At 39.1% G+C, this 19,599-nt stretch overlaps 1 protein-coding gene across 4 annotated transcripts in view; it reads right to left on the bottom strand.

The window, feature by feature from the left end:
• Positions 1-221: 221 nt before the first annotated feature.
• LOC124614023 (endoribonuclease Dicer-like) overlaps positions 222-19,599 on the bottom strand; it is a 444,738-nt gene continuing 425,360 nt past the window's right edge. For all 4 annotated transcript variants that reach the window (XM_047142837.1, XM_047142840.1, XM_047142839.1 and 1 more), the window contains exons 22-24: positions 13,230-13,450; positions 1,102-1,270; positions 222-1,010 (exon numbers count right to left, since the gene is read on the bottom strand). In XM_047142837.1, coding sequence (XP_046998793.1) covers positions 994-1,010; positions 1,102-1,270; positions 13,230-13,450 — 407 coding nt within the window. In that variant the 3' untranslated portion in view covers positions 222-993. The remainder of the gene's footprint in view (positions 1,011-1,101; positions 1,271-13,229; positions 13,451-19,599) is intronic.

The following is a 19,599-nucleotide window of genomic DNA, read 5'->3' as shown; positions in this document are numbered from 1 at the left end:
AATACGTCATTCTACTTATCTGAAAAAGTATTTTGTTGTTGGACATCTGCATAGAATAATTGTATTTGTCAAACATAGGCCTAGAATAATTGTATTTTTAAACTAATTATGCAGCCAATTTAGAAGCTGGCACAGCCCCTCCAGTAGCAAAGATTTTATTCCGATTGTTAGCAGAAAGGAAGTAGTAACAACAAATCCCTTAAATTGACAACTCATTTTTTGTTATATTGTGCTTTTTATTATGTTTTAAAACATTAAATATAAAATATACTCTTCATTACATTACAAAACAAAGCAGCAGAAAACAACAGATTCTATAAAATACAAACATATGACAAGTCATCCAGAAAGTTAGCTCTATTTAAGTACTATAATGACACTGCCGGGCTGCCACCATTTTGGTAACAAGCTACAGAAAAACTGCTGGCTAAGCCAAGAATAAAAACCACTTGCAGTTAGTGAACTGTCTACTAACAGTGACAGGCACTGACAGAACTGAAACTGCCACTACATATAAGAAAGTTCAAAATGACTGAAAGACATGCAGAAAAGACATAGTGATTAAAACGAGCAGACATTTTTCACACCACTTCGACTTTTGGTGCAATTTTCATAAAAATTACTAATAAAACACTTTTACATAAAATACTGTTAATGTTAGCTGTAAGAGGATGCACTATGCCCCCCCCCCCCCCCCCCCCAAAAAAAAAAACCACCTTCATCTTTGCTTACTTTCCAAATGACTTTGTAAAAAAAATATATACAAATATCACAGCCACAAAATTATAATTTGACAGACTATCCTGGTTAGCAAAATCTGGATTTCTTTCACTGACGAATAGTTAAAGTAACAGGATTTCATAAGTGGACATTCCTTTCAGTTCTGAAATACATGTGTGCTGCTTCCATTCATATTGTCCACTTTTGCTTCGAAGATAATGGCAACTCAGTTATTTTCATTCATTATTGCAGACAAGTGTGGTATGTTACACATCACATACAGTACTTTACTGCAAAAGAAAAGAAATCATAACATTCAATATACAACATGTGAAATCACAAGGTTTGAAAATTGTCAGTACTTATTCATATGCTACTTACCCAGTTCTTTCTCCATAATTCTGTAGTATGCAGACCATACTGTTTTCAAACATTTGCCACTGTCAAGGTAGATTGCTGCTGCAACAGATTCAAATAAATCACCCAACACTTTTGGTGCCGGAATCACTGTAGTGTGGTCATCACAAGAATCATCCCCAGAGCACATTACCTGCAATTTTAATAAGGACTAGAAAATGAATAAACTGAGATCATAGTTCACAGATATTCTATATGGTATTTTCAGTTTAGACTTACATCAACATGCACACATAAGGACTTAGAGCTTTCTACCCTGTTTATTGTTGGTATACTTGGTTAACAGGAGGTGGAACATTTCTGACAGTACAAAACTGGATGAGCTGTTCCTCCCCTTCCCCCTACCCTCACCACAAGTTTAATGCTTGCCCATTTGTGCAAAACCAATCAATCACTAACTTTCACAAAAACATCATTTACCCTTCTCTCTACTGATGTTTCTCTGCTAAAAATGTATCATCAGTTTTGCCTTTTGATTAAAATAAAACAGTTGATCATTCCATAAAGAACAGCACTGGGCCATTGATCAAACCCTGTGGTCACCCATTGTAATTTGTCCCTACTCAGATAACGTAGTGACCTCTAAGTTACTCGAAAAGCCTAGTTAACTTTCTGCATTCTGTTTCTTAAATGGGAACTAAACCAAGTATGTCCTCAATTATGTCTTCCATAAAAGCCTGATCCTAAATCAGCATTGCCAGACACAGATTTGAACTGTCGTCCTCCCGAATAACAAGTCCAGTGTGCTAACCACTGCACCACCTCGCTTGGTCCCCAGTGGCCATAGTCTCTACCTCCTCAGGCTTCTGGAACACAGTCCCTGAAATTAACCTTTAGAAGATCTACACGATTGATTTGTGACAATACCAGCAATCCTGTGCACCAGTGGCATCCTGTACTGATTTGTGACAATACCAGCAATCCCGTGCATAATTTTTGTTGCTCGTTCAGATACTGCTTTTATGTGGTCTTTAAAGTCAGCCCACTATATCGCGACTGAGATACTGACTCAATGTTGTCTTGACTGAAGCTTTGTATACTCTGATGGTGGGTTCCACGTCCTGGACAATCTACACTTCATGAGTATGTACATTGTTTTATTTACTGGCACTTGCAGCTTGTTGCACAATTCCAGTTCCACACCAGGGTAAAGGTCCATTACATTTCTCTTCCATGTGTCTTTTGGAATCCCCTGAAACAATTATTAGCATGTCATCCATGTATGCTACAACTGCATTAACTTCTTCAATTGCATAAGCAGGCCTATGGATGGCTCCATGTGGCCACCCCTTCGCAATGTTTCTTTGTACTACTGCCTAGGTGGTCCAATGTACACTCCAACTTTTACAGTAATATAGCAGGTTCAAGTAATGATGCCTTGGAAATCTAGTCCCCTGAGGCACATGAAAAGGTAGAGCAACCAAAAATGATTGAAAGCTCCCAGGACCTCTAGTATTACTTAGTCAGCTGTCACATTTGTGAAGGTTCTACCATCCAATTACTTGCATCTTCAATAGATCTTCCATTTCAACAGCCATACTGATTTCAACTTAGTACAGTCAGTCCTCAATGGGTAAGTAGCCACACACAAAGAAGCCTTTCTTGAAGTTTTCCCAGAGTATTCATAAAGCACATCAGTTGGTATGATATTGCCAAAGTAGGGCCTCAGTCCTCACCTTTTTTGGTCTTCCATCTATCAGGCATTCCTCCTTGCACCAAACACTCACTGAAAAGTGCTATCACATGCCATACTAGCTGATTCTGCACTTCTTGCAATATCTCTCCATTGATCCTACCTGCGCTGGTAGCTTTGCCTCTCTTGAATGACAGAACTGCATCTCGAATTTCCTCCGGTGTGTATGGTGGTGGTGGTGGTACAACAACAGCTGCTGCTACTTCAGGTGACATGTTGTATAGTACATTCATCAGCCTCTAAAGTTGCCACTGCTGTTCGTTATCCTTTTCTGCATCATCCACTGGCATTAGAGGCAGAGTTCTTCCAAACATCTCCCTCCTTATTTAATGCTGACATCACCAGTGGCAAGCAAATGTCCTCCCCCCCTCCCCCCCCCAAGTTTCTTGCGGCAAACATTTCGCAAATTGCTATCTGCGTTGTAATGTAATAGATCATGGCTCTCATACATGATACATATCATTACTAACATAACCACACATGATATTTAGTGTATTATTCCTGTAAATGGACAGCTCGTTTTGTTATTTCTTATTATGATAGTTTAGAACTTCAAGTTAAGTGCTTTCCCATTTTGTTAGAACAGTGGGGGACAAGGAAGGAGCCTCCACGAGAGCATTCTACAGCAACGTCATTAGACTGTAGCATGTCTACATCTCCTGGAAACATTACCAATAATGATGACAGCCAATCCTGACAATTGTAAGCCTAAACGTCGAGGGAATTACAAACAACAATCAAGACATCTTACCAGAATTCTGCCAGACTCATAAATGGAATGAAAGTAAATCTAATCTAATGTGTTATGCATCCAAGAAACCCAAAGAAACAAAAACACCTGAAATACAAGGAATGCAACTAGCTGTGGAAGCACCATGTCCTAAACATGGCAGTGCCATATTCGTTAGAGCTGAGATGACGGTGACTTCTGTCGGAAAATCTACAGCCAATGATATCCAAATACTAACAGCTGAAATTGGAAACTTTAGAGTAACATCCACGTATAAATCTCCAGGAAAAAAATTTGCTTTCACCCCGCCAAAAAACTTCACAAACCAAAACACTTAATGCATTGTAGGAGATTTGAAGGGCCACAGCACCACTTGGGAATATAGTGAAACAGACGAGAATGGACACCTGTTGGAGGAATGGATAGAAACAAGAAACCTCAGTATCCTCCATGATCCAAAAATTCCCCCCTCCTTCACAAGTAAAATATGGAAACATGGATATAACCCCGACAACTGCATTACCAGCTCAAACATAAAAGATTGCTGTACTAAAGTAGTACATCAACCTATACCTCGAACGCAGCATAGACCAGTAGGGATACAGGTGTATACAGTAGTCAAGACCACTACAGTACCGTTTCACAGAAGATTTAATTTTAAAAAGGCCAATTGGGAAATTTTTGCAGAGGAACTGGATAAAGCCATAGTAAACCTCGCCCCAACCCCAGAGAACTATCAGGCTTTTGTGTGAATGCTACAGAGAATCTCCAGATAACATATACCACGAGGTTGCCGACAGGAGTACATCACATGACTCCAGTCATATCCTAGCCAAGTATGAGAAACTATACCTAAAGGACCCCTTTAATCAAGAAACAATAGCATGTGGTACGACTTTGATCAAAATGTTAAATGAAGCTATGCAAAATAGATGGATGGAGACCCTGGAGAGGATGGATGTGACACATAGCAGCAAAATAGCCCGGAATCTTATTAAAAAAACTTGACAGATACCCAAAAGGTCCCATGGATGTGACACATAGCAGCAAAATAGCTTGGAATCTTATTAAAAAACTTGACAGAGACCCAAATGGTCCCAAACAGGCTGCTGCGGTAACACCTAATCAAGTGGTTCAATACAAAACAACAGAAAGTAAAAATTAACAGGACTTTAGAATCAGAAACTAACAGGTTTATAACATCCTTTCCAATGAAGGAATTCCACAAGGGTCTCAGGAATATGAAAATCAGCAAACCAGCTGGAGTGGATGACATGTGCATGGAGCAGATCAAAAGCTTTGGACCGGACACAAAGAACTGGATCCTGCAACTTTTCAATCAATGTCGTGAAACAAGTAAGATCCCCAAAATGTGGAGGAAGGCAAGAATAGGGGCACTCTTGAAACCCGGAAAGGCACCGATTCACCGAAGAACTATCGCCCAATATCTCTCCTGTGTCATCCTTACAAAATGTATGAGAGACTTATTTTAAATCGTGTGACAGACTCTATTGAGATGAAACTTATTCCTTAACAAGCTGGGTTTTAGACCTGGAAAATCAGGTACTAGCCAAATTCTGTTCTTAACAGAACACATAGATGAAGGATACGAAAATAAAAAAGATATCAGGGCTAGCCCTGGTCGACCTTAGCTCTGCATATGGTACAATTAACCACACAAATATTCTGCACGTCCAGGGCCTCGCTGCGATGGAGCACTTCCTTTCACGCCAATCACCTGCCACCCTACCTAAAACATCTTTCCTCATTACCTTAGCCAGCTTCATCCTGACTCACAACTTCTTCACTTTCGAAGGCAAGACATACCAACAATTAAAGGGAAGAGCCATGGGTACCAGGATGGCGCCCTCATACGCCAACCTATTTATGGGTCGCTTAGAGGAAGCCTTCTTGGTTGCCCAGGCCTGCCAACCCAAAGTTTGGTACAGATTTATTGATGACATCGTCATGATCTGAACTCACAGTGAAGAAGAACTCCAGAATTTCCTCTCCAACCTCAATTCCTTTGGTTCCATCAGATTCACCTGGTCCTACTCCAAATCCCATGCCACTTTCCTTGACGTTGACCTCCATCTGTCCAATGGCCAGCTTCACACATCCGTCCACATCAAACCCACCAACAAGCAACAGTACCTCCATTATGACAGCTGCCACCCATTCCATATCAATCGGTCCCTTCCCTACAACCTTTGTCTTCGTGGCAAACGAATCTGCTCCAGTCCTGAAGCCCTGAACCATTACATCAACAACCTGAAAACAGCTTTCGCATCCCGCAACTACCCTCCCGACCTGGTACAGAAGCAAATAATCAGAGCCACTTCCTCATTCCTCAAATCCTGCCCTGATAAGAGATCCATCCTTCATGAAATCCTCCCCACTCCACCAAGAATGTCTTTCCGCCGTCCACCTAACCTTCGTAACCTCTTGGTTCATCCCTATGAAATCCCCAAACCACCTTCCCTACCCTCTGGCTCCTACCCTTGTAGCCGCCCCCGGTGTAAAACCTGTCCCATGCACCCTCCCACCACCACCTACTCCAGTCCTGTAACCTGGAAGGTGTACACGATCAAAGGCAGAGCCACGTGTGAAAGCACCCACGTGATTTACCAACTGACCTGCCTACACTGTGAAGCTTTTTATGTGGGAATGACCAGCAACAAACTGTCCATTCGCATGAATGGACACAGGCAGACAGTGTTTGTTGTTAATGAGGATCACCCTGTAGCTAAACATGCCTTGGTGCACGGCCAGCACATCTTGGCACAGTGTTACACCGTCCGGGTTATCTGGATACTTCCCACCAACACCAACCTATCAGAACTCCGGAGATGGGAACTTGTCCTTCAATATATCCTCTCTTCCCGTTACCCACCAGGCCTCAACCTCCGCTAATTTCAAGTTGCCGCCGCTCATACCTCACCTGTCATTCAACCTGTCTTTGCCTCTGTACTTCCGCCTCGACTGACATCTCTGCCCAAACTCTTTGCCTTTACATATGTCTGCTTGTGTCTGTATATGTGCAGTTGGATATGTGTGTGTATACCTGTCCCTTTTTCCCCCTAAGGTAAGTCTTTCTGCTCCCAGGATTGGAATGACTCCTTACCCTCTCCCTTAAAACCCACATCCTTTCGTCTTTCCCTTTCCTTCCCTCTTTCCTGATGAAGCAACCGTGGGTTGCAAAAGCTTGAATTTTGTGTGTGTGTGTGTGTGTGTGTGTGTGTGTGTGTGTGTGTGTTTGTTAGTGTCTCTATCAACATACCAACGCTTTCGTTTGGTAGGTTACATCATCTTTGTTTTTAGATATATTTTTCCCACATGGAATGTTTCCCTCTATATATATAAGTGTTTTGGATGGGTTTAGCTTAAGAAAGTGTTATATATAAACACTTTCTTAAGCTAAACCCATCCAAAACACAAGTCAGCACCTTCCAACTTCGATCCTGGCAAGCTAACAATAACCTTAACATCTCTTGGAATAATACCACACTGGAACAAACCAACTTAACCTGGGCGTGGCACCTGATAAATCTCTGACATACAGGTACCATTGTGAAAAGACGTGACAAAAATTAACTGCCAGAAATAATATTCTGTGGAAACTAGCTAACAGCACATGGTGTGCTAAACCTTCCATATTAAGAACCACCGCACAAGACTTATGTTTCTCTACAGCCGAATTTGCCTGCCCAGTATGGTCCAGGTCAACCCATGCAAAGAAAGTCGACATAAGTCTCAGTGAAACACGTCGATTAACCAGGGGATGCATAAACCTACTTCCCTACCAAAACTATATAGAGGTGCTGGGTTTGTGAATCCCAACTCTCGGAGAACATCACTTGAATTCACAGAGAGGCTCAGACAAACTGTTGACGATCAGCATCCCCTTTTTGGGAGTGAGTGCAAACCCGGGCGATTGAAATCCCATAAAAGGTTCTTAGCCATGATAATAGAAGAACCACCAGCTGATTACCCACCTGCACAGGAAGTGCCCACTGGATTCAGCACAAACTGGAAGACATTGAACCGAATAAGGACAGGGGTGGCCCCAGTGAAGACAAACATGATTAGGTGGGGTCTTGGAACCATGGATGATAGGTGCACTGTGGTGCTGTGCAGGATATGGCTCATCTGCTCAAGCTACCCTTATAGGTGCAAACCTGACAATTTATGGCTGGACAAGAAAGAAGCCTTGGACGTGGTCCTATACTGGGATGAAAGATTGTGAACTGGTTTTCGGACATGAAAAAGTAAAAAGTAAGTTGGAACAGTAATTTCTAATCCAGAAAGATGATGGTAGTACAGTTACACAAAAGTAATTAATAGAAAGTTCTAGGAAAATGCTATGCAATACTGTGACTGGTTATTGAGTCTTTAAACAGTTCAGGAGACGATAATCTTCAAAATGGTTGATGAAACACTTGTATATAGTAAATAATGTAATTTCAGTATTGAAGCATTTGTAAATAGAAGTAATCAAAATGCACTTTAACAATTAATATTACAATATTCAAACTGGTACTAAAGATGCTCATATGTGATATTTCACTTACAAAACTCTATATTACAAAATAATTTGTTTAAAATATGTCTTCCTAAATACCTTGATGTCAGGTGTGAAACTGCTTGTATTAATCTTTTTTCATTGCAAATAACATATTACATAAATGTAATGTAATTGGATTGATAAAAAATTCACTCACCAAATGGTGGCAGGACGACACACATATAAAAGGTATCAAAATTTGCAAGCTTTTGGAGCCAGTGGCTCCTTCTTCTGGCAGAAGAGTTGAAGAGGAATGAAGAGGGGTGAGGGAGAAGGACTGGTGAAGTTTAGGATAAGGGGCAGAGTTCAGAAAAGTCACCCAGAACCCTGGGTCAGGGGAGACTTACCAGATACGGTGAGAAGGGGCCACTAGCCAGTCTTTACATCATTCATTTAAAACATAGTAAATAGTGGGGTACATCAGGTTAAAACCAAAATGTTTGCATATCATAATATTGTATAGGTTATGTCACGAAGGAGGGAGGTCATAGAATCCCTGCACTATCATTATGGTCCTTATTTGGCCATGATTATCTATTACTAAGGCATCAAGTTATGTTTTTACAACCATTTGCTCCTCAAAGTGGGTTCCTGAAGTAATTGTTCAAATTAATTTTCTAAGAAAGTATTCAATGCAATTTCAAATGACATTTTGTGCCTACCACCAACTTTAAATATGTATTTTTGACAAGATATTGAGAATTGATTGAAGCCACCATGAATAATAATTGTTTGAGTGGGGTACCTACTTGAAATGAAACTAAAGTTATCTTTGAGCTATTCAACAACTAACTCACAGGAACTATCTACTTCAATTTCACTACAAGGCAGACTACTTTTAACAGCAATAAACACTTCACCTACAACTATAGGAAGGTAGGAAGCTGTGGGGACAGGTCGTGAGTTGCGCTTGAGTAGCTCAGATGGTAGAGCACTTGCCCGCGAAAGGCAAAGGTCCTGAGTTCAAATCTCAGTCTGGTACACAGTTTTAATCTGGCAGGAACTTTTATATTTAACCTATCTTTTCTGAACATGGTTTGGTGTTCTCCTTCTGACCCTCTTAATCCTATTTTTGCTGCTAAAGTGATTGTTAAAAATTTGCACAATTTGTTAATCATCATTCTCCAATTTTACATATTGGCCAGGAATGCATCTATGTCAGGGGCTCACACAATGGGCAGGAATGTACAACCCCTACATGTAAACAAACACAGCTTTCAACACTGTGGTGGCACTCCAATCCTTTAAAAGTCTACATATTCCAGATGGTATAAGGTTTAAAGCAGTGAAACCACATCTGCCCTCAGTAACTGTACCTCTAGTTTTCATTTCCGTTAAAAAAAAAAGAAAGTGACAATGTATAACAGTAAAAGGACGAGGCCTAGAAGTTAATCCATATGTCATTTATTTAACACATAGTAAACAGTGGGGTATATTAGATTAAATACTACACATATACATAGAATACTCCTGTATAGATTATGTCACAGAGGGAATGAGGAAGGAGGATGGCAAAAGAGAGGCTTATAGGAAAGAAAAACAGATAGTTCAGTCACAGGTAAGTAGTTGGAGAGGGATGGGGAGATTATTAACAAGATCAATAAATTATGGATCAAAAGAGCATCTAGTAATTGTCATCACACAGCGCCCTTATATCCACTTTTCAATCGATTTCTTTGCCTAAGTTCTGTTTGATCATTGAGCAACTTATCTGCTCTTCTTTTCATGTGGTTGTAGGTTTCCACATAATCTAATACGTTCTTCAGTGAATGTTTAGAGGTATTATGCAAAATTTCAAGATTATTCCTAATATGTTGTTCATATGTTTATTTTGAATAAGGTGGTTACTGAAGATAGATTTTCCTTTAGCTACCTTTGCATTATGTTCTTCAAACTTTGCCAAAAAGTTGCATCCTGTTTAGCCAATATACAAACTATTACACTTATTACAAGGAATCTCGTAAACTCCCAAATTCAAATATCTTCCTGTGCAGCCAACACTATGTGAGAGCAAGTTATGCAATGCACTCTTGGTTTTGAAGCTTATCTTAATATGTTTCTTCTCAAAACAATCTTGCAGTTTTTTCCTGAAAAGCATCCCATATGAGTCATGCTTACATATTGAAATATATATTTTTTGCACCTAAAGCTTGGTTAATTTTACTTTCCATTGCTTTGTCCAGGCATACAGTATCTTCAATTCTATAACCACTGGCTGTTGTAATCTTCTTTCAAATGTTCATCTCCTTAATTTTCTCATTAATGGTAAGTGGTAATTTCAGAATTCTGTGGAACATGGCTAGGAAACATGCAATTCTTTGTTCCTGTCGCTGATTCAAAGTTGCACAACAATCAGTCACCAACATACCTTTTATAATAAATAAATTTTTGTTTTATGTCAGGTAATAATTTTAAAAACCTGCACTCTGGTTCTGTCATGAAAATGTCCTAGCAAGTGAGATTCCTCTGGCCAACCTATCTATTTGATCATACGTCTTCTTATTAAGTTTGAAGTTACTGATTGTCAATACTAGTTCTAGCATGCTAATAACTTCTATAATTTTAAAAGTTTGCCTTTATGGCATCATATCATTGTTTAGAGGTGATAGTGGGGGACTGGAATATTTGGTGCGAGCTCTAACAGTATGCTCCCTTACCTCAACTTTACTGTGGAATACAAAAAGTAGGCAGCAATTAATTTTTTACACTTACATGGGGGAACACAATCAACATACTTTCAGAATATACAGGAAGTCAACACCTTCAGACTCAATTATAAGTGCACACTCAAATCATCCACAGAAACAGAAAATGCTTTCTTCTGAGCTACATTTCACAGAATTCTCAAATTATCTATTATCAGTACTGAGAAAATTAAGGAGGTGAACATTTTAAAGCAGACTCCAAAGGCCAATGGCTACAGGATTGAAGGCCAATCACTACAGGAAAGAGAAATTAGACACCAACATAAAACAATGGAAAGTAAGGTTAAAATAATTTAGGTGCAAAAAATAAAATACGCAATCACAATTTAAATGAGATTCACTTTAGAAAAAACTGCAAGATTGTTTCCAGGGAAAATTTTTAAGATAAGCTTCAAAACTAAGAGTTCATTGCATAATACACTTTCAAACAGTACTTACTGAATAAGAAGATTTTTAAATTCAGGTGCTTACAAAATTTTGTAATCTTCCTTATTCAAAATATGAATATGATAAAGACCTAAGGAATAAGCTCAAAATTTTGCTCTTACCCCACTGATCATCATCTCAGAAGAAAGGAAATTGACTGCAACATGAAAGTACAGTGTATAAGATACTCAATGATCTGACAGAGCTTGGAGAAAAGCAACTCCTAGAACTATTTACAAAATAGATATACTGATGGTTTGTCTTGTCAATTACTAGGTACACTTTTGATCATTATTTACTGGTATTGTTAATAATTACCCCCCCCTCCTCCCGAACTATTTATCTTTGACTACAATTGCCAATACCTGTCAGTAAAGCACGACTTTGCGGTGATGGTTGATTCTGAGGTAAGCTGGTCTGAATACTGGTGAGAGAAAATTTTCACTTCCAGTATTTGGCCAGCAAGGAGAGAAGAGATGGTGATGTAAAGTTCATGGTCACCTGTCTTCGTGTCAATGTCCTGTATTCAGTTCCAAACCTCTCTGCAGTCTTATGAACTGCGGGCCTGGTGACCCCCTGGTGTTACTCGAGGGGAATAGGCAATGTGCTGCAACAGGGTTTTACCCTCTCTCACTCCTTCATCTATAACATCACAAACCCAACACTACACCAACATTACAATGTACAAGCACTCACTCATCCACACAATACAGATCCACATTTGAGAATTCCTCAAAGAAAGGCAATGGCAAAGCACCTCCACTATGACCTTGCCATGGCAGGAGATGCAGGATTCTTGCACCTGCTCTCCTACATTCATTCCCCAAGTATGGGGCTACTGCTTTTCCTTCACCCAAGCCCTCTACTCTACTCTGCAACTCCAATTTGCATATCCCCCTTCTCCCCCCCTTTCTGTCATAACCTATACAATACTATGATATGTAAACATACTGTATTTAATCTGATATACCCCACTATTTACTATGTTTTAAAGGAATGATGTAAAAGATTGACTACTGACCCAAGTACCATGATGTTTTAAGTGCATATGTGCACAGGAACTATGGATGTGAAAGCCACATTTATGGCCACACAGCACCACTGAGAGACAAGATGGTCAATACCTTCATGGAAAAACGTTTGTGGTGACCTATGGAACTGTGATTGTAACCAGTCCTGCACCCGTTCATCCAAAGCACATCGATGACCATGAATGTCTTTCTTCAGGGCTCTAAGAATATGGAAATGACTTGGGAGACATTGAGACTGTATGGAGGATGTGTAAGGGCTTCCCAATGAAACTTCTGCAGTGTGGTCTCAATAACCTTGGCAATGTGGGTGGGCATTGTTTTCTCTTTACTTTGCTTCTCGATTTTTCTTCTGCTATCTTCATTCCTCCCCTTTTCTTCATATACTTTGCATTCTCATTGCTGCACTTTCTCCTTGCTAAATCAGTTTTAGTTTATTGCTTTTTCTGTTTTGTTATTACTAATCCATCAATTAAAGACAGTTTATTATTAATATTCTTCTGAGTCCATTAATTACTTCTAATCTCTTAACTGTCACCACTTCTAATCAGAGATTTGGTGACTCTGTTTTATGTTCAGCATTTACAACTTTTATTTTGAATTAAATCAGAAGTTGAGACTGTTGGAACACAAGAGTTCACTATAGTGAAACAAACTAAGAAATATTTTTTTACTTCAAGGCATTGAAAAATTTTGTCAGAAATTTTTGTTAAAAATTAAGAGCATCTATGAGTTTATACTGAAAGAAACAAACATAAGTAACTTCCTTTAGTGAAATAAGTAGTAGTGAATGCAACTTATTTTCTCATTGAAAGTCACAGTTAAAATATCTTTGCACTATGAAATTTGATAAAAATTTACCCATAAATTGTGATTTTCATATTTATATACTACCAACTGAACCTTATGTCAACTAACAATGAAAAAATACAATAACAAAAATTACCTCATCTGTTATCTCATGATTATTTTCCTGTTGGTATTTTACAAATGCATCAATGTTGTAAAACAACTCCGAAGATCTATATTTGCAATATTTTTGCAAACCAATCCTTACAGAAAATGCTGCAAATGTGCTGTTGTTGACAAGTGCTGCTCTAAGGACTGTAATCTTTCCTGGGGACAGCTTCTGACACTTGTCATATATATAACTCGTCACCAAGAAATCTGAAGGAAATTGGCAAGAATAACTTTTCATGGTCCAGGTATACAATGTGCTTAAAACTACATGTGAACAATACAAAACACACAAAAAAAATTATTACATTCAAATACTATGTGGATAGATCACTGCTGACTGTACAGAGGAGGCACTGAGTGGTTGTCTCAAATGCTGTATAGCAAAATTCTGAGAATCTGAGTGGGGCACAATACAGCATGGATTCCGCTAGGTTTGGTGCTTGGCCCCTTTCTGTTTCTGACCTGTGTGAATGATCTGTCTCTGTCAATCAACAAAAACCTTTAAACAATATTTGAAGATGACATAAGTATCGTTGTGGATAATATCTCACTCTGATCTCAACTTCAAGGACGTTCTGTGGTGGTTCAGAATTAAGTTACTATTGATAAATTTAAGGAATACTAGTTGTCTCCATTTCCACATTAGCAGAACAACCCAGAAATACTAGTAGTACATAATGTCCAGATTATGATGAATGTGTACTCTTCAAATTCCTTGGCAGTCATACAGATAGTGAGCTGAAGTGGAAACATCATGTTCCCCAGACATTAAACTGTTGTCATCAGCAATATTTGTTTTACGATTATCTCCCATCTTGGCGACAGTATGTCTAAGTCTGCAAACTCTGACTACCTTATTTTCACTCCATAATGTGTTATAGCATAATATTTTGGGGCAAATGCCAGCTTACAAAAATCTTCACAGGACCTGTAAACCCCATGCTGTAAACAGATCTAACAATTTGGGATAATTACATTACCATCTCAATACATACATTCTCTGGTATGTTTTATCATTAGTAACACAGCTCAATTTCAAACACACAGCCTACATCATGAAGAAAAGAGGATCATCATACTGAACTGAAGCATTTGGTATTGGTACAAACTGGTGTAAAATATACTGGTGCTAACAATCTTCAATGCTCTGCTTAGTAAGATTAAATGCTTGAGAGGTAATATGTTTCAGAAATATCTGCTTGATAACTCATCCTACTCAGCAGAAGAAGTCTTTTGCAGATATAAAACAAAAGGTATCCCTCATGGGCTAATAGAATTTATGAGAAAAGTTTGTTAATTTAGTATTAAAATGTCATGCACGGAAACACTTCATTTCTTTACTTTACAAACTATCTAAGCTAATAATGCATGAACTAAGCCACTAATCTTCTTTGTCTGCTTATCTTTTTATACCTGGTGATGGAAAAATTGTGGCGAATTCACCACTTTTTGTAATGTTCTCTTTAAAGCGTTCTTGCCTGATGTGAACATGTAATCCATATACAAAGCCAAGGTAGTCATGGAAAGAGCACTGAATAAACACCAAGAATGTAAGCCAGAAAGTCAACAGTCCACAGTAGTGTCAGTATTCCCAACAGGAGCTAGGTGAGATATAAAATATTTCATACGACATACTGTCCAAGACTGGCTCATGGCTGTTCATCCTTTATCCAAGCTGTTATCGGCCTCAGCGGCTCGGCAGCAACATCTCTGGTTGCATTGACAGACACTAATTGTAGTGCCTCAACAGACTATTGATTGGATCCACCACTGAGGATAATAAATTCTTTATACTACTACCGCACTACTGTATCATTACTATTTACATTCTGTATATGTATCCATATTTTTGTACTGATAGTGTATGTGTGTGTTTTATAATTATTACTGATATTTCTGTGAAACCTCTATCTTAACTTTCTGTGGTATCCAGACTTCAAAATCGCAAAACTGAGCAAAACGCAGAATCGAGAAACATATTAAAACCTTAAAGTAGGAGCAAAAACCTATTTAATTGGCATACATGATTAAACATCATAATCCTCACCAATACCATGTGAAAACTGTATAAATGAAGGAAATTAAATGTACAATACAATGGTTATAGAATAATTTATGGTAATAAATTTCATTAGCTCTTACAAAAAAATCACACATGTGTAATAGCAAGCAAAAACTCATCAAAAATTGAAATTGGTATACGTGTACAAGGTAATCAAGCTTTTTTTCCAAGGTGCTACAACCAAAAATTATACTTCAAAATAAACATTTTTGAGAAATCTTCCCTTTGTGTTCACCCAGAAAAAAGAAAAAGTTGATGAACATAGTGAATTAAACTAAAAACTGAAATATGGTGAAAGGCGTCAGACTCTCACGTGTGTGTGTGTGTGTGTGTGTGTGTGTGTGTGTGTGTGTGTGTGTTTTCCTTTAGCCAATGGCAGTTTACTTGGGTTGAGTAGATTTTAAGCCATGTACACACTAAGCTTGAAACATGTTTTCGTCTATTTGAAGTAGACGCCATTTGGAAACATCTTTTGAAACAGAAACAACACGGAAACATCTAGCCGTAGCAGTGTCCATACAGAAAAAAGGAAACAATGTTTCAGGCCAGCTACCGCATGTCACCTCTGCATGGCGCAAGTGTATGGTTATATGTCGCATTGTGTCATCTGTTGTATACAGTTGTTATGTGTTTTGTTTTCTTTTCCTGCAAGTTTTTCAAAAATATTGCTGTGGACAAGGCAGCAGACTGTCAAGATGTTATCGTTGCACCAGATTGATCCCTGCTTGTGAAGCATATGAAGCAAGCAGTACAAGAAAAGCAATAAAACAAGACACATTGCAGCAAACTGCTGCTACAGTTGGTAGAGAAAGACTGTGTAAAAAAGAAAGGACCTTGCCACTGGTGGGGAGGCTTGCGTGCCTCAGCGATACAGATGGCTGTACCGTAGGTGCAACCACAATGGAGGGGTATCTGTTGAGAGGCCAGACAAACCTGTGGTTCCTGAAGAGGGGCAGCAGCCTTTACGGTAGTTGCAGGGGCAACGGTCTGGATGATTGACTGATCTGGCCTTGCAACACTAACCAAAACGGCCTTGCTGTGCTGGTACTGTGAACGGCTGAAAGCAAGGGGAAACTACAGCCGTAATTTTTCCCGAGGGCATGCAGCTTTACTGTATGGTTAAATGATGATGGCGTCCTCTTGGGTAAAATATTCTGGAGGTAAAATAGTCCCACATTTGGATCTCCAGGCGGGTACTACTTAAGAGGACGTCGTTATCAGGAGAAAGAAAACTGGGATTCTACGGATCGGAGCGTGGAAGGTCAGATCCCTTAATCGGGCAGGTAGGTTAGAAAATTTAAAAAGGGAAATGGATAGGTTAAAGTTAGATATAGTGGGAATTAGTGAAGTTTGGTAGCAGGAGGAACAAGACTTTTGCTCAGGTGAATACAGGGTTACAAATACAAAATCAAATAGAGGTAATGCAGGAGTAGGTTTAATAATGAATAAAAAAAATAGGAGTGCGGGTAAGCTACTACAAACAGCATAGTGAACGCATTATTGTGGCCAAGATTGACGTGAAGCCCATGCCTACTACAGTAGTACAAGTATATACGCCAACTAGCTCTGCAGATAATGAAGAATTTGATGAAATGTATGATGAGATACACGAAATTATTCAGGTAGTGAAGGGAGATGAAAATTTAATAGTCATGGGTGACTGGAATTCAAGAGTAGGAAAAGGGAGAGAAGGAAACATAGTGGGTGAATATGGATTGGGGGAGAGAAATGAAAGAGGAAGCCGTCTGGTAGAATTTTGCACAGAGCATAACTTAATCATAGCTAACACTTGGTTTAAGAACCATAAAAGAAGGTTGTATACATGGAAGAATCCTGGAGATACTAGAAGGTATCAGATAGATTATATAATGGTAAGACAGAGATTTAGGAACCAGGTTTTAAATTGTAAGACATTTCCAGGGGCAGATGTGGACTCTGACCACAATCTATTGGTTACGAACTGTAAATTAAAACTGAAGAAACTGCAAAAAGGTGGGAATTTAAGGAGATGGGACCTGGATGAACTGACTAAACCAGAGGTTGTACAGAGTTTCAGGGAGAGCATAAGAGAACAACTGACAGGAATGGGTGAAATAAATACAGTAGAAGAAGAATAGGTAGCTCTGAGGGATGAAGTAGTGAAGGCAGCAGAGGATCAAGTAGGTAAAAAGACGAGGGCTAGTAGAAATCCTTGGGTAACACAAGAAATATTGAATTTAATTGATGAAAGGAGAAAATATAAAAATGCAGTAAATGAAGCAGGCAACAAGGAATACAAACGTCTCAAAAATGAGATCGACAGGAAGTGCAAAATGGCTAAGCAGGGATGGCTAGAGGACAAATGTAAAGATGTAGAGGCTTATCTCACTAGGGGTAAGATAGATACTGCCTACAGGAAAATTAAAGAGACCTTTGGAGAAAAGAGAACCATTTGTATGAATATCAAGAGCTCAGATGGAAACCCAGTTCTAAGCAAAGAAGGGAAAGCAGAAAGGTGGAAGGAGTATATAGAGGGTCTATACAAGGGCGATGTACTTGAGGACAATATTATGGAAATGGAAGAGGATGTAGATGAAGATGAAATGGGAGATATGATACTGCGTGAAGAGTTTGACAGAGCACTGAAAGACCTAAGTCGAAACAAGGCCCCGGGAGTAGACAACATTCCATTGAAACTACTGACGGCCTTGGGAGAGCTAGTCTTGACAAAACTCTACCATCTGGTGAGCAAGATGCATGAGACAGGTGAAATACCCTCAGACTTCAAGAAGAATATAATAATTCCAATCCCAAAGAAAGCAGGTGTTGACAGATGTGAAAATTACCAAACTATCAGTTTAATAAGTCACAGCTGCAAAATACTAACGCGAATTCTTTACAGACGAATGGAAAAACTGGTAGAAGCCGACCTCGGCGAAGATCAGTTTGGATTCCGCAGAAATGTTGGAACACATGGGGCAATACTGACTCTACGACGTATCTTAGAAAATAGATTAAGGAAAGGCAAACCTACATCCCTTGCATTTGTAGACTTAGAGAAAGCTTTTGACAATGTTGACTGGAATACTCTCTTTCAAATTCTAAAGGTGGCAGGGGTAAAATACAGGGAGCTAAAGGCTACTTACAATTTGTACGGAAACCAGATGGCAGTTATAAGAGTCGAGGGGCATGAAAGGGAAGCAGTGGTTGGGAAGGGAGTGAGGCAGGGTTGTAGCCTGTCCCCGATGTTATTCAATCTGTATATTGAGCAAGCAATAAAGGAAACAAAAGAAAAATTCGGAGTAGGTATTAAAGTCCATGGAGAAGAAATAAAAACGCTGAGGTTCGCCGATGACATTATAATTCTGTCAGAGACAGCAAAGGACTTGGAAGAGCAGTTGAATGGAATGGACAGTGTCCTGAAAGGAGGATATAAGATGAACATCAACAAAAGCAAAATGAGGATAATGGAATGTAGTCGAATTAAGTCGGGTGATGCTGAGGGAATTAGATTAGGAAATAAGACACTTAAAGTAGTAAAGGAGTTTTGCTATTTGGGGAGCAAAATAACCTAATGATGGTCGAAGTAGAGAGGATATAAAATGTAGACTGGCAATGGCAAGGAAAGCGTTTCTGAAGAAGAGAAATTTGTTAACATCGAGTATAGATTTAAGTGTCAGGAAGTCATTTCTGAAAGTATTTGTATGGAGTGTAGCCATGTATGGAAGTGAAACATGGACGATAAATAGTTTAGACAAGAAGAGAATAGAAGCTTTCGAAATGTGGTGCTACAGAAGAATGCTGAAGATTAGATGGGTAGATCACATAACTAATGAGGAGGTATTGAATAGAATTGGGGAGAAGAGGAGCTTGTGGCACAACTTGACAAGAAGAAGAGACCGGTTGGTAGGACATGTTATGAGGCATCAAGGGATCACAAATTTAGCATTGGAGGGCAGCTTGGAGGGTAAAAATCGTAGAGGGAGACCAATAGATGAATACACTAAGCAGATTCAGAAGGATGTAAGTTGCAGTAAGTACTGGGAGATGAAGAAGCTTGCACAGGATAGAGTAGCATGGAGAGCTGCATCAAACCAGTCTCAGGACTGAAGACGACAACAACAACAACAACAACAACAAAAAAAGGTCATTTGTTGTAGCTTGCTTCGAAATGTGAAATAAATACCTAAGGCTCTGAAATGAATCTCCCATTGACAAAAAACTATGACTAACAGCAGGTCTGGTTGTAGCTGCCTTTCTCTAGCTTTTTTTTATGATATCCAAGTGGAATTATGGAAACTACGGCTGTCATCCA

The sequence above is a fragment of the Schistocerca americana genome, chromosome 4 (genome assembly GCF_021461395.2).
Source record: "Schistocerca americana isolate TAMUIC-IGC-003095 chromosome 4, iqSchAmer2.1, whole genome shotgun sequence".
Taxonomy (NCBI): domain Eukaryota; kingdom Metazoa; phylum Arthropoda; class Insecta; order Orthoptera; family Acrididae; genus Schistocerca; species Schistocerca americana.
This window is presented reverse-complemented; position numbering and strand designations above follow the sequence as displayed.